This window comes from Dama dama, chromosome 30, assembly GCF_033118175.1.
Source record: "Dama dama isolate Ldn47 chromosome 30, ASM3311817v1, whole genome shotgun sequence".
Taxonomy (NCBI): Eukaryota; Metazoa; Chordata; class Mammalia; order Artiodactyla; family Cervidae; genus Dama; species Dama dama.
Window position 1 is genome coordinate 53,776,403 of NC_083710.1, and position 21,655 is coordinate 53,798,057.

At 39.8% G+C, this 21,655-nt stretch overlaps 1 protein-coding gene across 1 annotated transcript; it reads right to left on the bottom strand.

Moving 5' to 3' along the window:
- Positions 1-20,371: 20,371 nt before the first annotated feature.
- LOC133049725 (ribosome biogenesis protein NSA2 homolog) lies at positions 20,372-21,187 on the bottom strand. Its single transcript, XM_061133874.1, is given in 1 exon segment — positions 20,372-21,187. A coding segment is annotated over 1 exon segment (783 nt). The 3' UTR covers positions 20,372-20,404.
- Positions 21,188-21,655: the final 468 nt, after the last annotated feature.

Here is a 21,655-nt window from a genome sequence, read left to right on the forward strand (position 1 = left end):
GTCTTGCTCTAAAACTTATTGGCTCTTGTGTGGTGGTTGGTTTCAGTGTAGGTATGGAGGCTTTTGGACAGTCACTTATCACTTAAAGTTCCTTGTAGTCAGGAGTTTTCTGGTGTTCTCAGGTTTTGGGCTTAAGTCTCCTGCCTCTGGATTTCAGTTTTATTCTTCCTGTAGTCTCAGGACTTCTCCAACTATGCAGCCCTGATAAGAAAACTTCTAGGTTAATGGCTAAAAGATTCTCCCCCGTTAGGGACACCCAGAGAGGTTCACAGAGTCACATGAAGAAGAGGAGAGGGAGGAGGGAGATAGAGATGAACAGGAGGAGAAAAAGGGGGACTCAAGAGGAGAGAGACAGATCTACACAGCTGTCTGTTCCCAGAGTGTTCTCCGTAGCCCAGTCACCTATAAAGATTCACAGAATTGGATTGGGAAGAGAAGGGGAAAGGAGGAAATAGAGGTGTTCTGAGGTAGAAAACAGAGAGTCAAGATTGGGAGAGAATAATCTTCGGTTTAAAAATAGGGCTTCTCTTCTTTTTTTTTTTTTTGTAAGGTTATAGTGTATTGAAAATGAAAATTAAGGAGTAGTAGAGGAGTACTAGAGGACTTTAAAAGAAATAAGAGAAAAAGAAAAATAGAAAATAGAAGAGAAAAAGGAAAGAAAAAAAAGAAAAAAAAAAGAAAGAAAAAGAAAAAAAAGAAAAAAAAAAAAAAAAAAGGAAAAAAAAATTTTTTTTTTCCCCCTAATTAAAAAATCGTAAAAGTCTATGGAAATGAAAGTTAAGGAGTAATGGGGGAGTAATAGGGGATTTTAAAGGAAAATAAAAGAGAAAAAATAAAAAAGAAAAAAGAAAAAAAGAAAAAAAAATTAAAAAAAGAGAAAAAAGTAAAATTATATCTAGGAGTTTCTCTGGAGCTGTTGCGGTCAGTGTGGGTTCGGCTCAGTTTCAGATAGCTCCTCGTTCTAGCTTATGCTTCTCGGTATCTACAGGCGCCTCCGGTGTAGTCAATGTTTCCTAGAGGGATTTTAATCTGTTGCACCAGTCCCTTCTGAAGCGGTTCCCTTTGTTTATTTGGCTTCTGTTTGCCGGTCTCTTCAGAGCCTCATTTCCGCCCTGACACAGGCGGGCGGAGGTGGACTCCCATTCAGGTAGCTAGTTCCGTCGCTCTGCGGGGAGGGGCCTGCGCCGCGGGGCTTGCGCCGCGGGGATGGGCTGGGGCTGCCAGGAGGGGCTGACGCTGCTCTCTCCTCTGCGCTGCTCAGGCTCCCGGCTGTTCTATATGGAGTGCGCCCCGCGCTGCGCGAGGTTCCAGCCCTCGGGTGTTCCACAAAAGCGCGGAGGGAAAAGCTGAGCCTGCTCTCAGTGCCTTCCCCGTCAGAGCGGTCCAGGCAGCCAGGGGCTCGGTGGGCGCACTCTCCCCAGGTGTGGCGCGCGCCCCCTCCCCTCCGCGGACCCAGTCTCAGTTTCCGCTGGCGCCAGTCGGGTGCGCGCGCCTTCTGCCCTCCGCGTCCCCAGCCCCAGTCCCGCCGGCGCCGGTCGGGTGCCTGCGCCCTGGGTCTCGCCGCGACCTTCCCCTCCCCCCTGCCTCCTGCCTCCGGCGGGGCTGGGCCGGTCCGCAGCCTGCGAGCTCCTCTCTGGACCCTCTCGGTCTCTTTGTTCTGCGAACGGCCGGCAGTGTGTTCGGGCCGGCTAATTTACTCTCTCTCCTTTGGTCTCCCACAGTTCACATTGGCAACTCACAGAAGCTCCCTCCGATTGTCCTCAGGGCGCTCAGGCCCGGACCCTACCCCAAGCAATGCCGCCTAAGAGCTCCCGGGACGGATCTCCGTCCTTAGCTCTTTTGTCTCACTTTTTATCTTTTATATTTTGTCCTACCTCCTTTCGAAGACAATGGGCTGCTTTTCTGGGCGCCTGATGACCTCAGCTAAAGAGCAGAAGTTGTTTTGCGAAGTTTGCTCTGTGTTCAGCTATTCTTTTGATGAATTTGTAGGAGAGAAAGTGGTCTCCCCGTCCTACTCCTCCGCCATCTTGGCTCCTCCCCCTTCCTCACATTCTTCTTTAAGGCCCATCTAGCACTCCTCCACGTGCTGGGCTGCCCCTGGCACTTCAAGGTTTATATGGCAGGGAAGAAGGGTGTAGCACAAGGAACATCTTACTCAACTCGAGTGTTGATCTGCCCTTGGTACTTTCTGAGCTTCGTGGTTGTTGTTAAGACTACTTCCAGGCTTCCCTGGTGGTTCTGTGGTAAAGAATCTGCCTGCCAATGCATAAGACACAGGTTCGATTCCTGATCCAGGAAGATCCCACTTGTCTCGCAGCAACTAAGCCAGTGCGCCATAACCATAGCGTCTGTGCCCTGGGGCCTGGAAGCTGCAATTACTGAGCCCATGTGTCACAGGAAACTGAAGACCACACGCCCTAGAGCCTGTGCTCCCCAACAAGAGAAGCCACCACAATAAAAAGCCCACGCGCTGCAACTAGAGAGTAGTCCCTGCTTGCTGCAACTAGACAAAAAGCCCACACAGCAAGGAAGAACCAGCAGAGCCAACACTAAATAAATACATAAAATCGTTTAAAAAAGACTACTTCTCTTTTGTGGGGAGTGGCCGTGGTTTCTTCAGATGCCACTCCTTTGTTGCTGGGGGTCTCTCACTGTACACACTTCAGTGCAGACAAAGTCTTCCCCCAACATTACTCACATATCTCTGCTGTCCCAGCCTCTGGTTTCCTTGGTCCACTCCTCACAGGATGTCATCTGAATTAGGATCTCATCACCCCTCTAGGCAGCCCCCTGAAATCACTCTCACTCAGCCTTCAAAATAACTAGACAGCTATAGTTTCTCACTGTTAAGCTTTGTCAGATTTTGAATTAGCATTCTTTGCCTACAGACTCCAGGTAACACAGTCAAAGCTATATGAGTTTTCTCCCTGAAGCACTCTCCTAAGCAATATCTGGGACAAATGCAAAATATCATCTAAATTCCTAAAAATTCCTGGAGAGTTACTTTGCACAGTCCCTTCTTCTTCAAATCCCATTGTCTTTGCATTTGCCCTTGAATTGCACTCTAATTGACTCTGAGTTATGCCAAGAGAATCCTCTTATACCAAACATTTCATGAGCCATGTAGACTTTATTCAGGATTTTGTAGGGGTGGCAGAGGCAATATTGAAATCATACTGCTGACAGTAACCAACTCAAACCACATCCTATACACAAACATTTTTCTATCATGTAAAGAAATTCAGGCTTCTCAGACTCCAGCTCCCTAACTTACCTACACAAGATCAAAATTTTTCAACATAACAAATGTTGTTCAGTTGCCAAGTTGTGTTTGATTCTTTGCGACCCCATGGACTGCAGCACACCAGGCTTCCCTGTCCTTCATATCTCCCAGAGTTTCCTCAAATTCATGTCTGTTGAGTCAGTGATGCTGTCTAGCCATCTCATCCTCTGCCACCCCCTTCTCCTCTTGCCTTCAATCTTTCCCAGCATAAGGGTCTTTCCAATGGAAACAAAACAAATACCATTTCTATAAAAAAGTTATTCCTCAAATGTTTTTGAGCAGTCATGTTTGTAAATATCAAAGTTTCTTTCTTGCTTAAATGTATACATATGTGAGTATGTATGTTTATTTACGTGAACAGGAAAGCTGTATACGATGGATTTCTTTATATTTTAATTTGAAATATATTGAAATTTGAAATGTAAATTTGAAATATTTCAAATTTCACTTGAAATATACTATTGAAAATGAAGAAAGTTACGTGGTTGTCATTACTTTAAATATTATGAGGGTGCACACACACAGGATATGAAGCAAATGTCAACCTCAGCCCCTACTGTGTCTCTGAAGTGATCACTTTAACAGTTTGATGTGTTGCCAAGTGTTCTAAGGCTAATGCAGACATTTGCATGCATGTGTATAAATGTGTGTGCAGTTTTTATAGAAATATAATTGTGTGAAACACATGGGTCTATAGTTTGGTTTTGTTTTTTTTTTTTTTTTTCCATTAGCAATATATTCTCAACATCATTCTGGGAAGTATATGCACCAGTTTATTTTTATGGTTGCTGAGCATCCCTTTCATGAATGCAGTGTAATTGATTCAGTTCCCACTTGCCACACATCCCTACTACAACAACCATTCCTTTAGTCTTTGATAGCACCTAATCAGAGAGGAGCACATCTTTTTCCAGATATTTTGACTATGTTGTCTTATCTTTCGACATGAACTTTAGAATAAATTTTGAAAGGTCAAAGAAAAGCAAACATCCCCCTGAAATTAACATTACAGGAAATGGAGATATTAATTTGAGGATGATTAGAATCTTAAAATATTGTTTTTCTAACCAGGAGCATGACATTTTCACATTCATTCATGTTCAGGATGTTTGTTTGATTAACTTTATGTCCCTCGATAAAGTTTTGTGGGTTTTATCTTAAATGTCAGACATGAGCAGTGATGAATGGGTGCTTAACTTGTGTCCCAGGAAGTTTTGAAATTCAGCCCATAACCAAATTTCTTGACAAAAAATTAAAAATAACTGCCTTTGTATTCCTGCTTCTTAAATAATTTCAGTTTTAACATGCTAATGGCTTCAGTGGGATGTCAACTTTTTTCATTGTCAATATTTCTTTCAAAAATTCAAATAATGTAAATTGTAGGAATGTATCATTTTTCCCCTGGAAGGCTCAACAAAGCTATTAATAATTTGAGAGAAATGTGTCAGCTAACATATGTGTAGTTTATTCTCCTGAAATGATTCCATGCAACAAACCTTACTTGCCAAAGTTAGAAGTCCTAAGCATTTCCTTTAAGTTGAATCTTCTTAATGAAGTATCCAGGCATCCCAGGTGGCTCAGTGGTAAAGAATCCGCCTGCCAAGCAGGAGATGTGACTTTGATCCCTAGGTCAGGAAGATCCACTAAAGAAGGTAATGGCAGCCCACTCCAGTATTCTTGCCTGAAAATTCCCATAGACAGAGGAACTTGGCAGGCTACAGACCATGGGGTTGCAAAGAGTCGTTTACATCTGAGTGACTGAGCGTGCACGCACAACGAAGTATCCATGTGGGGTCAACATGCTTTCTTCTGGCCTCTTTTTTGTTCAGTTGCTAACTCGTATCTGTCTCTTTGCAATCCAGACTGCAGCATGCTGGGCTTCCCTGTCCTTCATTATCTCCTGGAGTTTGCACAAATGCATGTTCATTGAGTTGGTGATGCCATCCAACCATCTCATCTTCTGTTGCCCAGTTCTCCTCCTGCCCTCAATCTTTCCCAGCATTAGGGTCTTTTCAAATGAGTCAGTTCTTCGCATCAGGTGGCCAAAATATTGGAGTTTCAGCTTCAACATCAGTCCTTCCAATGAACACCCAGGACTGATCTCCTTTAGGATGAACTGGTTGGATCTCCTTGTAGTCCAAGGGACTCTCAAGAGTCTTCTCCAACACCATAGTTCAAAAGCATAAATTCTTTTGCGCTCAGATTTCTTTATAGTCCAACTCTCACATCCATACATGACTACTGGAAAAACCATAGCCTTGACTAGACGGACCTTTGTTGACAAGGTAATGTCTATGACACCTATAATACACTTACTTATTTCAGTTTTGATCAAACACTCCATAGTTTTTGACTTGATCTGAACTCATATGGATGCCCTGATTCCCTACCTGCAAAATCCTGAATTAATACTTCTTCAAGCAACTGCCCCTGTGTTGACAGTACCCTCTTTAACTTAGAAAATGGCATAAAAACCCCTTTCCAGAACTGGCCCAGCAGACCGGATTTATATTCTCACTGTTTTCATTGCCTCTACTACAACAGTGGTAGAATGAGTTATAAGACTTGGCTAGCACTTACCTTAGCAACACACCAAATGAATACAGCCCCATTTCTCTTGGGTCACATTTCTACCCAAGAAGATTAACATATTTTCAAGACTGGCTAGGTGGTTTTGGATAACTGAAACTCAGTCAGTTTTATTGAATCATTCATGGAATTGATTTGAATCTTGTCAAGAGTGCTCTCTGTCTTTAAAGGCTTAATTTGATTATTCGCAGATGGACTTCATGCAGTGTTAGAGATATATTATCTGTCTCCATTTCAATGAGCCTGTAAGTTCCTCTCATTCTGGATGGGTTCCAGCCGCATCATTCTGAGTGACTCTGAGAACTGAGATACAAAAACTTTAGGCAGCGGATTTCCATTTATATCCCCTAATTTTCAGATCCAGCCTCCTATTAAATGACTTCATCTGAATTCTAAATATTTGTTAATATCAAAATCTCCATTATGATTAAAAAAAACTTTGTAGCAAAATTATTTCTGTCTTCTTTAAAAAAGAAAAAGCAATGAGCAATTTAGGCAAATTGTTAGCAGGGAAAAATGGAGAAATGCAGACAAAAAAATAACAGAAAAAAGTCACAAGTTAATGTTACTCTACTTTGAATAATTTAAAGGAAGCTTTCAAATTAATTCTCAACTGTCTAGTTTTCAATTTTTTAGAATAATCATTTTCTGAATTTAATTGGTACACAAGAATATATTCTGCCTCTATATGAATTTTGTAGTCACAGCTATGGTTTTATTAAAATCTATACATGCTAAAGAGGATGTTAATAATATCAGAATCATTCATGCTACAGTGATATGTAAAGCAGATTTCAAAATAATGCATTCTGACTCCATTTTTACTAAAAAGATAAAAGGATGAATTGTATGCTCATAAAAACATTAGTTATCTATAGCCAGTGACTTTATGATTGAGTCTAGTATTCCTGTGTGCTTTCTGCATTGTCCTATTTAACTTTTGTTATTAAACATATTTATTTTCAAACAAAAGAAACAGTCTTCATTTGGAAACTTTCTCCAGAGAATCAAATCATCTTCTACCCTTAAATTTACATACTACAAGTAATTTTTGGCCAAAAAACAATGACATTTCTGTGGAAAAGTATCTTCTATCCAACAAATTATGTTGTAACCATTGTAACAAATGTATATACATAGGCAAAAAAGTGAACTGTGACAAATATGCTCAGTCTATAGTAATTAACTGAAACTGGATTTTAGTTGGTAAAATTATAAAATTTCTAGAAGACCACAGTGGAGAAAAATCTTTTTGACTTTCAGTTAGGTAAAGATTTCTTTGATGTGATTGAACAAACATAATCTATTTTTTAAATGAATTGATAAACTGGTTGTCTGGCTTCCCTGGTAGCTCAGACAGTAAAGAATCTACTTGCAATGCAGGAGACCCGAGTTCTATCCCTGGATTGTGAAGACCCCCTGGAGAAGGGAATGGCTACCCATTCCCGTATTCTTACCTGGAAAATCCCATGGACAGAGGAGGCTGGCAGGCTACAATCCATGGGATCCAAAAGAGTCGGACATGACTGAATAACTAACATACACACATACATACACAAATTGGATTTCATCACATTTTAAAGCTTCTGCTAGTTGGTGACACTACTTAAGGAATGAAAAGCCAAGTTACAGATTGGGAGGGAATATTTACAAATCATATGTGATAGAAAACATATAAAGAACTCTTAAAATTCTAGTGACAAAACAATAAAAAATTGGACAAAATACTGAGTAGAATCTTCACCAAAAAAAACCCCAAACATATAGATAACAATTAAACACATGAAAAGATGTTCAGAATGATGAGTCAGTAAAAAAATGGAAACTAACATTATAATGGTATGCTACTACATATCTATTATAATAACTAAGCTTAAGGAATCTTATCATACAAGTGCTGGCAAGAATGTGAAAAAAACTGGAACTCTCTGGCAATATAAAATGACACAGCCCTTTGGAAAACAATTTGGCAGGTTCTGAAAATGTTAAACTTATACTCATTGTGTTACCCAGCCATTGCCCCTGCTAGGTATTTATTGATGAGAAAGGAAAGCGTATATCCTTTAAATATATGTACATAAATATTCATAGAATCCTTATTTGGAATAGCTTCAAACTGTAAATAGCCCAACTCTCCATCAATAGGCGAATGAATGAACAAATCGCTTTATCCAATGCTGAATATAAAATGGATTGCTACTTAGCAGTAAAGTGGATACATGCAACAACACGAACAATTCTCAAAAAAATTACGCTAAGCTAATGAAGACAATAAAAATGAGTCCATACTGTGTAATTCTATTTACTCATGATCTTAAAAAATGCAAAGTCATTAATAGCAACAGAAAGCAGACAGCCTTGCTTTTAAGCAAGCTGAGACCATGAAGAAGGAGGAACAAGCAAAAGTTCTAAGCAATTTTTTGGGTGAATGGTGGGTGTGTATATTACCTTGATTTTTGTAATACTTCACAGATAAAGATATATATCATATCTATATTTTATAGCATATATATTTGACTTTTGAATAATAAGAGCTTGACCTGTGTAGCTCCACTTATAGATGATTATTTTCAATAAACATGGTACTACATGATCTGCAGTTGGTGGAATCTGTGACTAAAATTTATATGCTAATTTTTTCAAATGAGTGAAGGGTTGATGCCTCTAACCCACTTATTGTTCAAGGATCAATTGTACATATAAAAATTTGTCAAATTGTTTTCTTTAAGCATGTATGTTTCATTTTATTATATGCTAACTATATCTGAATAGTGTGTATATTTGTGTGTGTGCTCAATCATGTCCAACTCTTTGCGACCCCATAGACTGTAGCCTGCCAGGCTCCTCCGTCCATGGAATTTTTTAGGTAAGAATACTGGAGTGATTTGCCATTTCCTACTCCAGGGGATTTACCCAACCCAGGAATGAAAACTGCCTTCTGCGTCTCTCGCATTGGCAGGTGGATTATAGTGGTAAAGAACCCACCTGCCAATGCATGAGACAAGAGATGTGGATTCAACCCCTGGATCAGGAAGATCCCCTGGAGGAAAGCATGGCAACCCACTCCAGTATTCTGGCCTGGAGAATCCCATGGACAGAGGAGCCTGGCGGGCTATAGTCCATGAGGTCACAGAGTCTGACATAACTGAGCAACTTAGCAACAGCATATCTATATATATATATATATATCAAAAAAGAAAGAAAAAAGGAACATGTGCTGTTTGGCATATCTATTGTTATGTAACTGATTACTCCCAAGTCTTAAGGTTGTAAAACAGCAAATATTTCTGGGTATCGCAAATCTGGAAATGGCCTAGCTGGATGATTCTGTCTCATAGGATCTCATGCAGTTGCAGTCAGGATGACAGACCTTCTTGTGAAGGTTGGGCTCCATCTGGAGGATGCTCCTTCACAGTGGTTCACTTACACGGCTGGTGACAGGAGGCCTCAGTTCCTTTTTACGAGGACCCCACCAGAAAGCTGCTCTCTGCCCTTCAGAACACACAGTTCAGGTGAGAGTGAAAAGGAAGCCATGTTGCCTTTTAAGGCATATTGTCACTTGTGAGATATCCTATACAATGTGGGAGATAACTATACAAAGGCATGAATCCCAGGAAGTAGGGATAACTGAGGCCAACTTGGAGCCTGACTCCTGCATATGTTCATTGCAGACCGTGTGTGTGTGTGTGTGTGTGTGTGTGTTCAGTCACTTCAGTCATGTACAACTCTTTGTGACCCTCTGGACTGTAGCCTGCCAGGCTCCTCTGTCCATGGGATTCTCTAGGCAAGAACACTGGAGTGGATTGCCATGCCCTCCTCCTGGGGATCTTCCCAACCCAGGGATCGAACTGGCTTAAAACAACTTCATTAAGTTATAATTAATATAAAATGAGCCACATATATTTAAAGTAAAAATAAAAGCAAAACCATTTAGCGTGCTTACTTGAAAAACAATAAATTGACCTAGGACTTCCCAGGTGGCCCAGTGGTAAAGAATCTGCCTGCCAATGCAGACGCAGGAGACGCAGGTTTGATCCCATGGTTGGGAAGATATCCTGGAGTACAACATGGTAACACCTGAAAAATCCCATGGACAGAGGAGCCTGGTGGGCTACAACCCATGGGGTCCCAAAGAATCAGACACAACTCAGTGATGAAGCACACACAGACACACACAGACACACAGACACACACACACACAAATTGTGTGTGTATCTCAATAATTGTATTTATGCACTTTGTCTATTAGCACCCTCTATTTAATAAGTTGGCATATGACAAGAAGCATTTGAATATGAGATAAAAAGCTTATGTATACTTTAGACTTGCCTTTTCCCCTCAAGTCATGTTAGACCTTCTTCAGCTCCTTCGTCTTAATGGGTGATTATGTTTGGGGCATTAGCCCCAGGGATTGAACCCAGGACTCCTGCACTGCAGACAGATTTTTACCATCTGAGCCCCACCAGGGAAGCCCTTTTCTTTCACTTTTTTTCCCACTTTTGAAGGCTATATATTTGAGACATTTGAGCTAGGCAGGAGATGGGGGTCATTTCAACTTCAAGGCAATGTGAAAGAATAGGAAGAATTTGGTGTTTCATATTCCTTCCCACAATGCAGGTAGCTGGCAATGAAATATATTCATTAATAGTACTTATTTAATCTTAAGGATATTTAATGGTAATAGAGTTCTAAGTTTTTAATAAACAATATCATTCATACTATTAAATAAGGCATGAAAGTAATATTTAACCTCAGTATTTATTTTGTACACAGTCTTCTTAATGAATTAAGAAACAAACAATAAGCCTCTTTTTAAAAAATATTAATAGGCAGAATGTAGTATGAATTTCATTAAGTGGCTTAATTTTTCAAGCTCTTGTATTATTTTAGCTCCAAAATGCAGTTGACAAAAGCTTTTTAAGAAATAGATGAAATATTTAATAATTCTAAATTTAATTTTTATTGTTGTTCAGTTGCTCAGTCATGTCCAACTCTTTGCGTCCCCATAGACTGCAGCACGCCAGGTCTCCCTGTCCTTCACCATCTCCTGGAGCTTGCTCAAACTCATGTTCATTGAGTTGATGATGCCATCCAACCATCTCATCCTCTGTTATCCCCTTCTCCTCTTGCCCTCAATCTTTCCCAGCATCAGGGTCTTTTCCAATGAATCGATTCTTCTCATCAGAGGGCCAAAGTATTGACGCTTCAACTTTAAGTCAGTCCTTCCAATGAATTTATGGTTCTATGGAAAATCTTTCATTTTTTTCTTTTCAATTCAATTTATTGTAACAAAGTTGCTTTTAGACATTCTCTCTTGGAGACTTTAAGTTGTTTAAATACACACAGATCCACCAAAATGGAGAATTAAAAAGAAATCGACTATAAGCCGCTGAAGAGAAGTTTGTCTACTCCCAAGATCTGACACACTGCGGTACCCAGGAAATAAGGACTCAAACTGCAGAGCTTAAGTGAGCTGTGTATCAAGCATAACTGCATGCAAGCCAGCTATGTGTTAAGTCAGGCAAGTCACTTGACGTTCCATGCTTCGCTTTCCTTCTTTGTAAAATGGAGTGTTTCTGATCAGTCTTATTAATTCAGACTTTAAATTGTAATAGAAATGCAAATAAAACTGGTCCAACTGGAAAAAAAAAAACAAATTTAAGTGACGGGGCAGAATTTATTGACACAGGGGTTTCTTACTTCTTTACTTAATGGAGACTTCTTATTCTCCATCTTTCTTATCTTGTACTGGCTGAAAAATCTCAGAAATACTACTGCCTCTAAAGTAGTCTTCATTTAGGGAAGACCTGTATCTTGTGTCTGTCCCTTAATGCTGCTGGGGCATGAAATGAAGGAGAGGAATCCAAATTTCCTGTGGATTTCCTTAGGGAAGAGATTTTCTTACCAAAAAGGAGAAAGGGAAGCTGGACATATAGAGCCTATCCATTATAGGGATCATGGAATAAGGAGTTTTCCATATTTTAAAGATGATTAAATACCTAGTTCTGCTTTCAGGACCTAACACCTACTAAACAATCTTTATTAAGTAATCCTTCTCTCTTAGGACTGTATATCTTAAATATGAAGGTCAATCGTGTCAAAATACTGTCAGCAGCTATTAATCATTTAGTGGATTGATCTTTCTGAACTGAAAACAAAAACTTTGCGATACCTATATGCTCTTAGAGAAGCTCAAGGAATAATGCTTTGCAGTATAATCTCTCTTATCACAGACATAACCCCAACTGTGTTCTCAACTGGACTTGATTAAATCTGCACTTTTACTGTTTCTTTGTTTAGCTCAAACTAGCCACACTGGCTCAATTAGGGCTGCTTCCAACTGGTGTCTCTGGCAATCACATTCCTGTCTACACTGTTCTTAAAATCGTGACCATACAAAAGAGGAAATTTTAGAGGAAATTTAGCCCAAGAGACCAGTGTTTATGTTTTCATAATACCAAAGTCAGACAGTAATCACTTTTGAATTACTGCAATATCTGCTTTGGTTAATTTGAGTGAAGTTGCAATTTTTAAAGGGCTATAAGTTTTGAGTACGTAAGTGCTGAACACTGGAAAATAGGTTTATAAAGTGTGATTGAAGTACAGGCCTGGTTTTTTTTTTTTTTTTTTAAATACATAGCCAGAAGAGCATAAGAAATGACACAATTCTGAACACTTCAGTCAGATTTTATTTTACTGAGAGAAATGTCATCCCTGGAACCCAATCTAAAAATCATATCAGAAAAATTTTTTGTCAGGGTTGTTCAAGCTAGAGAAGCAAACTCGGGGTGGCATAATCACCGTCGTCAAGTGTATGAAGGGGTTCTATGAAATTGGAATTTATTACTTTTTCCCTTTCCATGGTGAATGGAATGAAATAAAACAGCATTAAGTCAGAGGCAATTTAGATTGGACATAACAAAGAGCTTCTTGGTTACCAGAACTGTAACACAGAGGAATTCCTCCAAGGGAAACTGGGAACCGTTCTTCATGGTCATTAAAAAAAAAAAAAAAAGGAAGGAAGCAAAAAAAGATGAGAAAGAAAGGAAAAAGGAGAGCTTTCCCCAGTTCTCTCAGCTGAAATTGTCGCCTCTGCTCTACAAGCACTTCTGTTGGTGTCACTTCAATTGCGTTGGTTGTCACTCTCACCCTCTGTCTTATTCATTTGTCTTGGCCAAGAGAGACTCTGTTTCAACTCTGACCACACAGTTTGCAAACCACTGCCAAGGGGAGGCTGAAAATAAATTGAATGGAACTCGGAGCTGTAGATCCAGGGCTGCTGATCCCCCACATGTGGTAGAACTTAATAACTCAGAATCCAGGACATGTGGTGCAGCCAGACAGTTGTGTAATTTAGGGACCAAATGGCCGGATCATGTCCTTCTGTGTGGAGTGAAAGTGATATCAGGACAGAAAATGAGTTTATGGGGGAAGGATCCATGGCATTCCTTTTTCTGGGACTGGTGTCAGTATCATGTGGATAACAAGACACAGATGTGGGAGAAACGGTCTCTCCTGGTATTAGAGAGAGGATGGGAGGAAAAAGTTACATCAAAGAGGGAAGAGGGCCAGGAGATCCAGAGTCTTGTTTTAATCTTTCCTTGCTCTTTTAAGACACTCCACTATAAGCTGAGTACTCTGGGTAAATGCACAAACTTGGTGACAGACTCCATGGAACACAATATCTTAAGGGGCACTTAGTGACAAGAAATAAGATGATTCACACCTGGGGACCTGGAAAACTGAAGGGTTATAGGCAGAAGGTGTGCCGGAAAGTGGGTTAAGACATGAGAGACTGAAGATGGGACTGGCTGACACTTTATATACGAAACAATCAGAGGGACTAGTGCCCGTTCAATCAAAGCAACAGTTCCCTCTTATACCCCTGCAAGAAATTTACTCCCTGCTGAAATTGTACCAGGAACATCCTGGCTGAGGGACACCAGCAGTGAGGTACAGTCCACACGCCAAAAGTGAGCTCTCTTCCCTCACCCGGAAGGAGCTGCTGGGCGGCCCATCAAGGCAGAAGGCTGAGAACGTCCTCTAGAGCAAAAAGAAAACTACAGATCTGGGGACCCCTCAGTATTATAGCTGACCTGACAGACACACCAGTTTACTGCTTCACCTTTAGGTCAGTCAGAAATCAACAGACATCTGAGGAAAATTTCAACCTCTAACAAGAAAACCAAAACACGCACAAAGACACCACCATCCACACACTGTAAAGAGACACGGTCTCAAATAAAAGAGACAATACAGGAAGAACAAAATAAAAGAGACAATGCAGGAGGAAAAAAAAAAAAACTTTAAAGAAACTAAAATTTTTTCTCCATGAGGCCTTCCTAATCCAGGGTTTGAACCCAACATCTCCTCCATTGCAGACATATTCTTTACTGTTTGAGCCACAAGGGAAGCCCAGGAAAAAAATAGAAAATGTTAAATTCATGAAGTAAACATGATGCCATTTTTTAGAGAATATTTAAACAATATGGAAAAATTTATATAATAAATGGAAGCTTTAGCAATTTTTAAAGAGTGACAGGATAAATTTAAGGAACTCACACAATAGGGTTGGAAGACAGAGATAAACAACAGAAAGAAATAAAGATAAATTATTCTGAATATTGATTGAAGTTGCTAATCCAGAGTGGTTACCATTTCCAGTATCCTACCTATTTTAGTTGCCTTGGACGTTGGGAGTTCTGGGATAATGTGAAAGAAAATCTAAATCAGACTTGCTGTGTTTTTTAAAATTAATTTTTATTGGAATATAGTTGGTTAATAATGTGCTAGTTACTAATGTATAGCAAAGTGAATCAGCCATCCACATATATATATCACTTCTTCTTGGATTTCCTTCCCATTTAGGCCACCACAGAGCATTAAGTAGAGACCTTTCTTCTACACAATGTGTTCTCATTGTGCGTGATCAGTCACTCAGTCATGTCGGACTCTTTGCAACCCTGTGGACTGTAGCCCGCCAGGATCTTCTGTCTGTGGGATTCTCCAGGCAAGAATACTGGAGTAAGCTGCCATTTCCTCCTATAGGGGATCTTCCTGACTCAGGGATCGAACCCATGTCTCTTATGTCTCCTGCATTAGCAGGTAGGTTCTCCACTGCTGAAACGCCCCCAAACTGCCATGTTCTCATTAGTTATGCATTTTATACAGTGTATCAATATTGAATGTGTCAATCCTAATCTCCCAATCCCTTCCACCCTCCCCCTTCCCTCTTGGCATCCATACATTTGTTCTCTAAGTCCATGTCTCTATTTCTGCTTTGTAAACAGAGCGCTTTTCTGGATTCCACACATTAAGATCACTCAGTCACAGGTGAGGTGGGCTGCTCAGAAGCTGTCTTTGGCTTAAGATGTCTGAGGGTGGCAAATAGCCCTTCCAGGAGTGCAGGTTTCTCTCACCTTGCTGTTGTTGTTCAGTTGCTCAGTCGTGTCCAATTCTTTTGTGATCCCATGGACTGTAGTCTACCAGGCTCCTCTGTCCATGGGATTCTCCCAGCAAGAATACTGGAGTGGGTTGCCATTTCCTTCTCCAGGGCATCTTTCTGACCCAGGGATTGAATCCATGTCTCTTGCATTGGCAGGAGGGTTCTATCACTGAGCCACCACATTGCAGCCCCTTAAAATGTAATCACCACATATTCAGGGATTATTTTGCAGAGAATTAGGATACTGTGACTTGTCACTGAAATCATTCATTTTTTGCCTTCCATCCAGTCCTTCTGAACCCTTAGAGCCCTGAGATACTCATATCCTCTCTTAAGGAAACAACTACAGAGTCATCCTAACACTTGGCTATTTCTCCCTGACTATATTAGAAGCAGAGTTATGTACATACCAGGAAAAAAAAAATGACAAATGTTCTAAGACAAGGGGAGGAGGAGTTACTCACTAGATGGCTCAGTTTAACAGATGAGGAAATTGTGGGTGGCAAACTGTAACATTTCTTATTTATGCAGCAGTTATCCTTTTCTTATTTCTAAATGGCAGAAAAAAAACACCGCCCAGAAAAGAGTTCAGAACATCTATCTGAGGAACAAGCATATACCTAGACTCCAAATCCAGCATCTTTTCAAAGAGCTAGACATGCACACTTTCAAAGGTCAACCATGTGAACTTTTTGCTTTACTAATCATTGTCCCTCTCTTGATACACTCTTCTTTTAAATGCCTTGATACATTCATCTTTTAAATGCATTATTCATTACTATAGATTAGTCAAACAAGTCTAAATCAAGAGGATATAACTCATAAAGAGCACCTCTGTTTTCCTTAGGTCTAATTGTAGGAGAAGTCATCTATCTACATAAGTGTATGTTCTATTTTGCATATATAATATACACGCTAAACTGTTCTTTGATTAGAAATACCAACTATGATTTCTCTAAAGAGGTTTTGTTAGATGTATCTTTTGATCACTCTTAAGTTTCCAAAATGAAATAGCATGATTTGACACAATAATTTTAAAATAAGGGCATTTTAAAAGTTCTAATTTTAAAAATGTTGTAATTTTTCTTGTGGAGGGAGAAAAGCCATTCAGAAATGTACACCAGGAGGGTAGTGGGGTCTTTCATATATTTTTCCATAAATTATAATGGTAAGTATGCATTGATTTATGGTATGAGACTTGCATAAACATAAGACTTTATTTTAATCAACTGAACATGGCCTCCATAGTGAAATAAAATATTTTAAATATTAAGGCTTATACTATAAACAAGATTTATAGAGTTCTGCAAGCTCAGTGTGTAGATCTTAAAAATCCAAGCCTAATCTTTATGCTATTAAATTCTGCAGAACACTTTCTCTGACTTGAGAGAAACTTGAGAAAATTTCCTAACTTGCTTTTTTCCCCCCCTAGTTCATTTCTGCCCCTTATTTAACGACTCCTTTGAAAATCAGAAACTTGGCATTGTTCTTTGTATTTCTGAAAAGAATTCTTCCTCCCACCATTGTTCTCTGGTTAGAAATGCTGATTATGATTTTTGTAAAGAGATTTTATTAAATGAATCTTTTCACAGCTTTAAAAATTATCCAAAATAAAAATAACATGATTCTATACAATCATTTTAAAACAGGAGCATTTAAAAAGTTTTACTCATAAGACAGAGGAGAACACTTAAAAAAAAAAGATTATTAAACTCTTGTCAAGCCTATTATTGTTTTTTACTTGGATGCCATTAATCAAGGTAAAGCTACATTCATCTGAACCTATCTACCGACCATTGATCTGCCTGGTTTCTTATTTATTTAGTCCACTGTGCAGACTGGAATAACTCCCCCTGTGTAGAGATAAGTATGCATTTTATCATCAGCTAAAAGCCCAGAACTGTCTTTAAGACCCTGCTCAGTTTTGTATGAGTGTGACCACTGAGGTGGCAAGACCTCAAGTCCCTTGGCCAACTTCTAGCCTTTAGCTCTGCTTCGGATTGATTACTTTGATCCTTTGACTGGAAATTTTAATACTTTGAAGTATATTTGGCTGCACTCAACTATATGATGGTACTCACATGAAACTAGAAATATATATATAAAATATGTTACATTCAAATATAATAAGCCATTATTCAGTTCAGTTGCTCAGTCATGTCTGACTATTTGTGACCCCATGGACTGTAGCACGCCAGGCTTCTCTGTCCATCACCAGCTCCCAGAGCTTGCTCAAACTCATGTCCATTGACTCAGTGATGCCATCCAGCCATCTCATCTTCTGTCATCCCCTTCTCCTCCTGCCTTCAATCTTTCCCATCATCAGGGTCTTTTCCAGCGAGTCAGGTTTTCACATCAGGTGGCCAAAGTATTGGAGTTTCAGCTTCAGCATCAGTCCTTCCAATGAATATTCAAGACTGATTTCCTTTAGGATTGATTGGTTTTATCTCCTTGCAGTCCAAGAGACTCTCAAGAGTCTTTCCAATACTATAGTTCAAAAGCATCAATTCTTTGACTCCCAGCTTTCTTTGGCCATTATTTGTTATTCAAATAATACTTAGGATGACGATTAAACAATAGGGAGAGATGTTTAGAATATGGAGTTAAATTTTTAAATAATGAAAATATTGAAACTGTGTATACAAAAGAATTCCATTTTATGGAAAGTAATAATGTGAGTGCATAGTATATATGATAGGAAAAATAACAAGGAATTAAACACTAAACAAACTTAAAGTTATAAAGGAAAATTTCCTTTCCCTCTTCCTGTATGATGTGTTTTCTAATCTTTTGCAATGTATGTATTCCTTTGTAATAAAAGTGAAGAACAATTCATAACCAAGAAATCCTGCATGTCTTCACTGAAGATTCACTATTTGTTTTGTCTTAGGATGAAAATGGAGATGTTCCTGCCTACAGAGTTGGATGAAGACCCACCTAAAACTAGTAAGAGTGAGAGGGAGTCTTCCAGAACCTGACAGAATGGCTTCAATCTACACAGATCCCTCTTTGTTCTGAATTTCCAAGCTGCGAAGAGTTCAACCACACCAACTGGCAAGCATTCGGTCTAGTGTTCTTTCCATCATCTCTTACATTTACCATCTCATTTTCAGTTGGGGGACCGTTAATTTGGATTCCATCCCAAACAGAAGGAAAAAGGATAATAGAACTAAAAAGAAGAACTCCAGTGCTATAGATTGGCTCAGCTGTGCTCCAATGGTGGCACAATTTCATCCTGACAAAAGATAAAAAGTGTCTCCTCCCTGGTGCTAGTTACTCTGGCTCCTATACCTCTAAAATGGCTTTATAAATAATACCACATGTGACAGTGTAGGGATTCTAATGAGACTTCTCAAAACTTCACCAGTGCCCAAGTGTCTCAAGGTCAAGACTTCAAGGTCTCCTAGTGCCCCACTCAACTCTTTTTTTTTCTCTTCCCACTCAACTCTTGATAGAATCATCTCAGTGTCAGATCCAGTGCCCATTACCAATCTGTTAATATCACTGCACTTGGGTGTTTGTAATCTCCTTCGAAGTTGTGTCTGATGTATCTTAGTATTTCCAATGATTCTGTGCTAGGTACTTTGCTCAGCAAAGAAGTTCAGTAGTTCTTTGTTAGGAGGATAGACAGACATGATGATAGACATGATTCAGTATAAGCTGAAGTATAAGTAGGAGCCATCTACTTCCAAGCTAAAAGAAGAGAGTAATGTTTGTTTGTATGTGAGAGTCTGAAGTTGCTTTATGAATGATATCCCTTTCTCTGACACATGTTGGGACCCACTGAAGGAAGCTAAGAAAAGAGAAATAGAGACATATTAGGGGACCTGAATGATCATAAAGGATGTCTTGATATTGTGCTCCAAGGCTAGGCAGACTTTTCATGGGCCCAGCTAGACAGCCATGCCAAAGTTCAAAGGATTCAATAAACCAGTTGTATATGAAGAGGATTTTATGCTGAAGTCCACTAAATCAGTATTTCTCAAAATGCACTTTGTTTAACAACCACCTAGAGAGCTTCTTTAAAAATCAAGCTGGCAGCTTCCCCCATCCAGTCATTATGACTGAATGTCTGGATACAGCATGTTACTTGTACATTATGAGATAGGGCTCCATAGTCTATCAGCTGCTGCTGCTGCTAAGTCACTTCAGTCATGTCTGACTCTGTGTGACCCCATAGATGGCAGCCCACCAGACTCCCCCATCCCTGGGATTCTCTAGGCAAGAACACTGGAGTGGGTTGCCATTTCCTTCTCCAATGCGTGAAAGTGAAGTCACTCAGTTGTGTATGACTCTTAGTGACCCCATGGACCGCAGCCTACCAGGCTCCTCCATCCATGGGATTTCCCAGGCAAGAGTACTGGAGTGGGGTGCCATTGCCTTCTCCGAGTCTATCAGCATAGAAATATTATAATAAGGTCCCAAACACCATGGCTGAACAATTAGGGTTCTCTTTCTTCATAGGATCAAATCGCCCCTTCTAAAGCAAGCACATACATAAAATCCAATAAACAATTTGTAAAAATAAATTAGTTGGCAGAGATGAATATGAAGGGAGCCAATCAAGTTTATACTGCCTCTCAAGGGGCTTTATTATGCCAAGTGGCAGACCCTACTACTTGGCTGGAAAGGACAGCATCTTAATTGGGACATCCCAGGGGTACCAATGTGTGCTTTGGCTTGAGAAACAATGAACCATATCAGATGCTTTTCTGTGACATGGCCACAGCCAAAATAAGCTGTATGAATCTGACTGGACTTTTGTTTCTTTAGAGAACTGGATTTTCAACCTGAAAAATTAGCCCTTTTATTTAAAAAGCATTAATTGTAGAAAAGTAAAGGCTTAATTTCTTCAAGTTTTCCAAGTGAGAAGGTTGATTTTTATTTTTTATTTTATTTTATTTTTTTGTAAAACGAGATCATTTTAATGTTGGCTTTTTTCTTTTTTAAAACAGAATAAATAGTTTTCTTTGATTGAAGACAACACGTAAGGTTGATTGGTAGTATTCAGAAATACCAGAGTAATGGTTTCCCAATTGGCGTGTAGTCTTCAGTAATTATAAGGAGTTATTTGTATGTAACTGCTCTCAAACCAGTAAGACTGCATTTATGCATCCATCATTTTCAGGATTATTGGTAACCTGGGCATATTTTCCCCAGATGACTTTGCCTCCTTGTGTTACAAGGCCCAATTCGCTCACGTTCACCTCAATGACGGTTCCTTTGGTAATAACACCCAAAGTTGAATACAGTGGGGATGAGGGATTCTTCTTTACACCAAGTATTGGCAAGCAAAAGGTGGCTTTCAGTTCAGGATGTGTTACATGAGCCTTCTTGAAACGTAATCCCATTGGCCTAATGAATCTTTCATACTTAGGTGGTTTTTGAGTAAAGCCATCTCCAACAAAGCAGACTTTAGTAACCATCCTCTTCCAGGCTTTCTTCTTTCTCTTTCCTGTTCGAATAACTTTTAATACTTCTGTTTCTCCCTGGGCACGAACTTTGGGCAGAGGGACCTCCCATTTTCCCGCTTTCTCTTTTCGTTTCTGTTTAATCATATTGGAAAGTACTTTAGCTCGAGACTGTCCCTCTCAGTCCAGTAGATATGCAGGTACTGCTCCTTGTGGAGTCTTTTCATCATTCTTCTGTTTGGTGTTTCTCTTTTCATGCATCTTAATAGTCTTTTTTATTTGTATTTTCTCAGCATAGCGCTGTTTATGGTAGAGCTTAGCTTTCAGACCAGTCATCTTTTTTGCCTTCTTTGAACGTTCATGAGCCTCTCGACCTTCCTTCTTTCTCTTTTTCTCATGGTCATCCAAACGATATCCATAGCGCTTACGGTGTAACTCAATATATTCATTTTGTGACATGGTTACGGCTGCCGAGCTGCTGGGTGCAGTCTCCACGGCGTGAAGGTCTCAATTTTCGGCTCTCAGAGACCCACGAGCCGACTCCGCACCACCCGCGACAGGAAAGGGGAGAAGGTTGATTTTTAAAACCACTTTTCCCCTTCTTCCTACGTATCTGGAAATACCGTGGAAAAGAGCAGAGTAGTTACAAAGACTAAAGAGAGGGTGACTGACAAATGATCTCGAAGCATTCTCCCAGGCTCTGTGTTCCCAGGGGTCACATTTGATGCTGGAGATGATGGAATTCTAGTGTTGTTGTGGTATTTCAGTTGCTAAGTTGTATTTGACTCTTTGGAGCCCATGGACTGAAGCACGCCAGGCTTCCTGTCCTTCGCTATCTCTCAGAGTTTGTTCAAGCTCATGTCCACTGAGTTGGTGATGCCATCCAACCATCTCATCCGCTGTCGTCCCCTTTCACACCCTCCCACT